Genomic DNA, 6884 nt, shown 5'->3' with positions numbered 1-6884 from the left:
ATTTTCAGCATCATTACTCCAGTCTTCAGTGTCACATGATCTTCAGAAATCATTCTAATATGCTGATTTATTATTAGAATTATCAATGTTGTGCTGCCAAATATTTTTTTGGAGATACTTTTTTCAGGATTCTTTAATGAATAAAAAGTTCAAAAGAACAGCATTTATTCAAAATAGAAATCTTTTCCAACAATATAAATCTTTGCTATCACTTCTTATCAATTTAACACATCCTTGCTGAATAAAAGTTTTAATTTCTTTCAAAAAAAGAAAGAATAAAAATGTACTGACCCCAAACTTTTGAACGGTAGTGTATATTGTTAGAAAAGATTTCTATTTTAAATAAATGCTCTTCTTTTTAACTTTTTATTCATCAAAGAATCCTGAAAAAATTATCACGGGTTCCAAAAAAATATTAGAGTTGTTTAGTTTTATTATTGCATTTATTGCAAATTTATCTTAATTTAATGGTGCAATTACCTCAATGTAATTGAGATGGTAATGAATGATTTATCAAAGTTATTTAAATTTTTTGTGCTGTATTTCAATAAGCCAGTATGTATGAAACAGTTTATAAACAACACATTTTATTTTATTTTAATAATTTTATGATTTTCTTAATGCAAAATGTATGATTTTCTTAGATAATGTGAATAAATCAGTGATAAAAACAAATGTAAAAAAAAAAAAAAAATTTATAATGCACTTTTTATAATAAACAACATAATTGAGATTCTCATTTTGTGCAACACTGATGGCAAAAATATTAATCTGATGTTTGTTTAAAGTAGATATTTTCCCCTTTAGTTTAATGTAGTTAAAATATAAAAGAATATGAAGCAGCAGCAGTTTCCAGCTCTGATAATAAATCAGCATATTAGAGTGATTTCTGAAGATCATGTGACACTGAAGATGCTGAAAATACAGCTGCGCATCACAGAAATAAATTAGATTTTAATGTATATTAAAATAGAAAAACGTTATTTTACATCATAATAATATTACACAATATTACATTTTTTCCTGTATTTTTGATCAAATAAATGCAGCCTTGATGAGCAGAAGAAACTCCTGTAAAAAACATTAAGAGAAGACAAAAGCTGAAACAAATCCAGCATTAAGACGTTTTTAACTCAAATACATTGAGTCCATAATAACTCTTCTTCCAGTGAAAAAGTGTTCTGGTGTGAATCAGGAGAGAAATCTGCACAGATCAAGCAGCGTTTAAACAGCTCTAAACTAATATGTGGCTGGATTTTGATGTGAGAGACAACAGCAGATGCACTTTTTCACTGGAGGAAGCGTTATTATGGATTATGAACTCTATGGTATTTTAGTTAAAAACATCTTAATGCTGGATTTGTTTCAGCTTTTGTCTTCTCCAGATGTTAACTGATGGACTGGAGTGCTGTGGATTACTTGTGGATTATTGTGATGTTTTTATCAGCTGTTTGGACTCTCATTCTGACGGCACCCATTCACTGCAGAGCATCCATTGCTGAGACACTGATGCAGTTCTACATTTCTACAAATCTGATGAAGAAACAAACTCATCTACATCCCTGGATGACCTGAGTGTAGATTTTAATTTTTAGGTGAACCATTCCTTTAAAAAGCCTTATTCACTCAGAGATACAAGCACATCAGTAATATGTGAAAATATTTGAGACTTTATTGTATGCTGCAGAAGTCTTTGACACACAGTATATTAATACAGGACGTTACAGTGCATGTGTGTGTTTCTGTCCAGTGGCTTGTTTCGATTAAAACATTTTAAGAGTTTTTCTGAAGACTGAAGCATGCTGCGTTTCTGGCGCCTGCAAATAAAAATCATCAGACCAAAATAAAAATGAGGGTTAAACCATATAAACACACCCCGAATGTGCCGCTGTTAAGACCTGCTTCACAATTTATGTACAAAAAACCCCATTTCGGTTCCACCTGAAGATCTTCTGTGAAATTCCAGACTCACAGTTTCATCTACATTAAGCTCGAAATGATTTACAATCGGCTGCAACCTCAAAATATAAATCACAAAAGGCACTCGAAATAAATCAACATAAAAAAAAAACAGTTCGTCACATTTTGACAGCGAGTGTCCAGCAGAAGCAGCGGAAGCTAGAAATATTGCACCAGGAAGTGGCTTCTCTTCACAAACAGGAAGTTTAATCAGAGCCTCGTGTTCCTCTGAGACGGGATGTTCTCGGACGAATCTACAGTCGGTTTTATAGAAATGAGGCTTCAGGACAGACGGACAGCAGACGGTCATCACAGTGTTCCAGAAGAAACTCAAGATCTAATACTGTTTCTGCAGATCACACTTCACCTCAAAACCAAACGATCGTTTTCTACATAAAGGAAAGACTGTATTATATCCTATTATTTTCATGACATTTAAATACATTTTCCCACAACCAAAAAAAATAAATACACTTACAGTAAGAACACATGTTGTACTGCTTCTTTTGCTTTGATTTTAATAAAGTAAAAAAAAAAAAAATACTGTGTCGAAACAACATGATTATCATTACTGTATTAAGAAATTGTCATGAAAATACTCATGCAAAACTTCCTAAATCATGCAAAGAAAAAGAATTTAAAAAAATATATATATATATTATACCCATTTGATATATATATATATATATATATATATATATATATAAAATAATAACTAATAACATAAATTATATTATTTTAAAGTTTTAATGTCCTTGATTCGTTAATGTTTGTTGCCTTTTCCTTTTGCATGGGCCCCTTTACACCTGGCATTAACATACATTTTGTATTCAAATAGTGTCTGCATATTCTTTAACTGGGCTGTGTTTGCAAATAATGAAAAAGTGTATTAGCATTTACACCTTTGTCAAATGTGGTTCAGTGATCTTATCACAATGTGTCTCAGGTACATTTACACTTGGCTTTTAATATATGCATGTAAATGGCATGTTAATACCCAGATGGGAAAGGGCCTTGTGAGTATGGATTATCCTGTGCAGTGAAGCCGCTCACTTGCAATCTTTTTTTGTAAATTTTCATTGAAGACTGTTACTGTGAAGCTTTACCCCATTTACTTTAGGAAATTGCTTGGCTGTAGCCCAAACTAATGATTGTTTCTCATCTTTAAGGGCCAAGTTTTAGTGAGACCGAAGAACAAAAGAACCATCAATCATTTGGAAGCCCCCATAGATTATGCCGATACACACAATGACTCTGAACAGAAACAGCAGTGTGCTGTGAGTGAACTCCTGTAAAAAACATTAAAAATCGTTCTGATCCCAAACTTTTGACCGGTAGTGTGTGTATATATATATACATTTTAAATTTTGAGTGAAACGTGATCTGCATATTTCAGACATGGTGAGATTCACTCTGAAAGCACGTGATAAAACCAGCCAGAAATACATTAGAAAAGGTGAAATGAAACGGTGGAATGTTAAAACACGAGCGTCCGGCTGCTGGTGCTTGATTCCAGTGAAGGACACGCAGTGTTTCGACACGTCTGATCTCACGAGGCACATTAACGGCCATCATTCAGTGCGTGAAGCGCAGGTTGTAGAGCAGCTCAGCGGTCTGACACAGTGATTTGGGGTTTGCGCTGGAGAAATACTGACAGCAGAGCCAGTCCTCCAGCTCGGCGTTCCTCTCCGGCTCCAGCGAGCGCTCGGCGAACTTCATCATCAGCAGCGCGCGCTTCACGTCCAGCCAGTTCAGCAGCCCGTCGTGCCTCGGCTCCAGCCTCTGCGCACCGCCGCACTCCAGCAGATCCCGCCGCGGGCCCCACAGCAGCGCCTGCAGGATGCACCGGGCGTCCTGGATGTGGATGCGGCGTCCAGGGTCGGGCTCCAGCAGCAGGTGCGCGAGTCTCTGCAGGCCGGACGAGTAGATGGACGCGCTGGGGATGGGCGGCAGCTCGTCGCATCTGTAGTCGCATTTGGTGGGCGTGGCCTCGAACGGGTTGCAGCGGTGCAGGAGCTCGTAGATCAGGATGCCAGTTTGGAACTCGTCGAATTTGCGGTACTGCGCGGCCGAGACGATTTCGGGCGCGAGGCGGGCGTGATCCCGCTTCAGACGCGGGTCGGTGCAAACTGCATCCTCGTCGCGGCGTTTCGCTTTGCCGAAGCTGCTGATGAGGAGGCGCGGGAGGCTGTGCTGCTGCGGGTCGGAGCGCCGGTGATGCACCAGCAGCAGGTTCTCCATGCAGAGGTCGCGGTGCGTGACCCCGTGCGCTTTGAGGTGCTCCAGTCCGGCGCACAGCTGCAGCAGCAGGAAACACACGCGGCGCTCGTAAACCTCTGGCTGCGCGCGGTGGAACGACTCCCACTCGCGGACGAAATCCGCCACGCTCTGGTGCGGGACGTCCCGTGTGATGACCACCACGCGCTCCTGCTCGGCCGGACCGCTCTCCTCGCTGGGTAGCATGCTCCGCGGCACGCACGCGATGAAGTGACCGCAGTCCTGCTGCAGGCTGAAGTGAGGCGGTACGTTCTGCTGCACCGACAGACCGTACAGATGAACCTGCTTACTGTCCGGTGCCTGGCCTTTACAGATCTGACCAACACACAGAGAAAACAGGCATGTTACAACGATAAATATCAATGCAATGATAAACTCAATTCACAATACATTGTTTCAAAGCAACTTTACAGAAAATGCTTGTTTAAAAGATTTTGGTGACACTTTGTTTGAAAAGTGAAATATACATATTTTAATATTTAACATTTATAACGCATTTAATGCAATAATTACTGTCTTGTAATGCACCTTATAATGTCGCCTTTGGCTTGCTTAGTTGGGGACGCTTGACTGATTGCACAGACACTATTGGAAGAGAACTGAATCATCAATGAACTGACTTCAGCTGAAAAATGGCTGTTATTGTCCTCTCGCATTATTGACAAACTATTTTCCTGTTTGACTGTTTGACACGATCTGTATTGTATAAAGCGCTATACAAATAAAGGTGACTTGACTTAATGCATTGACATAGTACTTATCTATTCATCGTTGCACATTTAGAAAGTATAATGCATTAAAACATGACAAAAACAAATTTTACAATGCATTTTAATTTTAGTTGCAATTATTTATGAAATTACATTATGCATTACAACATACATTATGAATACCAAAAAGCTTGAAGAGTTACCAGATTTGATAATGTTTTTGAAGGAGCTTCTTCTGCTCACCAGGGCTGCATTTATTTGATTAAAAATACAGTAAAACTGTGAAATATTATTACAATATCAAACAGCTGTTTTCTATGTGAATATCTGTTAAACTGTAATTTATTTCTGTGATGCACAGCTGTATTTTCAGCATCATTACTCCAGTCTTCAGTGTCACATGATCTTCAGAAATCATAATAATATGCTGATTTGCTGCTCGAGAAACATTTCTGATTATTATCAATGTTGAAAACAGTTGTGCTGCACAATATTTTTTGTGGAAACCATGATGCATTTTATTTTTCAGGATTCACAGATGAACAGAAAGTTCAAAAGAACAGCATTTATTTGAAATAGAAATCATTTGCGTTACATTAGAAATGTCTTTACTGTCACTTTTGATTGATTTAATGTGGCTTTGATGAATAAAAGTTTTTTTTTCGTAATGTTTGAATGGTAGTGCATCAAGGTTTCCACAAAGATATTGGGCAGCACAACTGTGGGAATGGTGGGAAGGTTTCAAAAACATAAAATCGTAATTATTCCACCATTCTGACCAGTCGTGTGTCCTCTCACCTTGACGGCGTATGTGTTGCGTGTGTCTGACGCGCAGGAGGCGGAGTAATACACAGCGTCTCCGGACATGCAGCAGGGTTTGTTACAGGTCAGCTTGAAGAGTGACCAGTTGCTCTCGTCGAATCTCAGCGTGTTCCTCTGGCCGCTGGTGAAATGCTCCTCACACTTGAGCGCCAGACGCCGCAGCGACTCCGCGTACAGGCCGCCCAGCTTCGAGTATATACCCTCGCGGCTGTCCATGTTCCTGAGCAGCGCGTGCAGCTGCAGTGTGGATCCAGCGGCCGGTGTGTTGAGCTGCGGCGACGAGCAGGACGTCACGTTCCCCAGACGAGGCGCGCGGCGCTCCAGAGACTCGCTGGACGAGTACAGCGGCCGCGGCTCCACCGGGCTGAGCGGGGCGGCGCTGGGGCGGCTGACGTTGGTCTCGGAGCCGCTGAAGGGCAGGCGCGGGCGGGAGCGGGTCAGGGGTTTGACGCCCGACTCGCTCGGAGCCGAGATGGTGCGGTTCACTAGCTTCTTCTGCGGTAACGGAGGCGGCTGCAGCTGATTCGCCAGGCTGTTGCTAGGAAACGTGTCAGGCTGCGGCGATGCTGGGGCGGAGCCAAACAGGCTGCTGAGAAATGGGGAGGGGCTTAAGCGGAGAGTGGAGTCTAGAGAAAAAGAGAGGGAGAAGAATGTGGAGGCCACATGTGATGGTCACATGACTGATATTCACAATAACAGCATGACTATGAGTGTTATATTGAATTATACACTATGTGAAGATTTTTGCTACTAAAACAGTAAAATATTGAATTGCCAGAGTTTGAAATATGTACTGTATACTGGATTCAGAATCAAGTGAATCATATGATTGTGCTTTATTTCTAAATGATTAGTTTCAGACAGTCAAGAGAGAGAATAAAAAGTGTTTAGTGGAAATGAAACTATGTTCGTCTTCCTCATTTCTGTTTCTATATTCTAACTTACTCACACACTCAAACGCACACACACACACACTCAAACACACACACACACACGCACGCACATGCGGACACAAACACATACATGCACACTTTTTTACAATTTTCCAGTTATTTATCCTAACACCACGTGCTATTTTACACAGTCAAAACAAAATGGATGGCATCATAAAAATGA

General features: G+C 40.5%; 1 protein-coding gene across 2 annotated transcripts in view; it reads right to left on the bottom strand.

Annotated features, from left to right (window-relative positions):
• Nucleotides 1–3294: 3294 nt before the first annotated feature.
• prag1 (PEAK1 related, kinase-activating pseudokinase 1) overlaps nucleotides 3295–6884 on the bottom strand; it is a 22907-nt gene continuing 19317 nt past the window's right edge. For both annotated transcript variants that reach the window (XM_016494255.1, XM_016494256.1), the window contains exons 5-6: nucleotides 5745–6394; nucleotides 3295–4551 (exon numbers count right to left, since the gene is read on the bottom strand). In XM_016494255.1, coding sequence (XP_016349741.1) covers nucleotides 3535–4551; nucleotides 5745–6394 — 1667 coding nt within the window. In that variant the 3' untranslated portion in view covers nucleotides 3295–3534. The remainder of the gene's footprint in view (nucleotides 4552–5744; nucleotides 6395–6884) is intronic.

Source organism: Sinocyclocheilus anshuiensis, unplaced genomic scaffold, assembly GCF_001515605.1.
Source record: "Sinocyclocheilus anshuiensis isolate Anshui unplaced genomic scaffold, SAMN03320099.WGS_v1.1 scaffold1031, whole genome shotgun sequence".
NCBI lineage: Eukaryota > Metazoa > Chordata > Actinopteri > Cypriniformes > Cyprinidae > Sinocyclocheilus > Sinocyclocheilus anshuiensis.
This window is presented reverse-complemented; position numbering and strand designations above follow the sequence as displayed.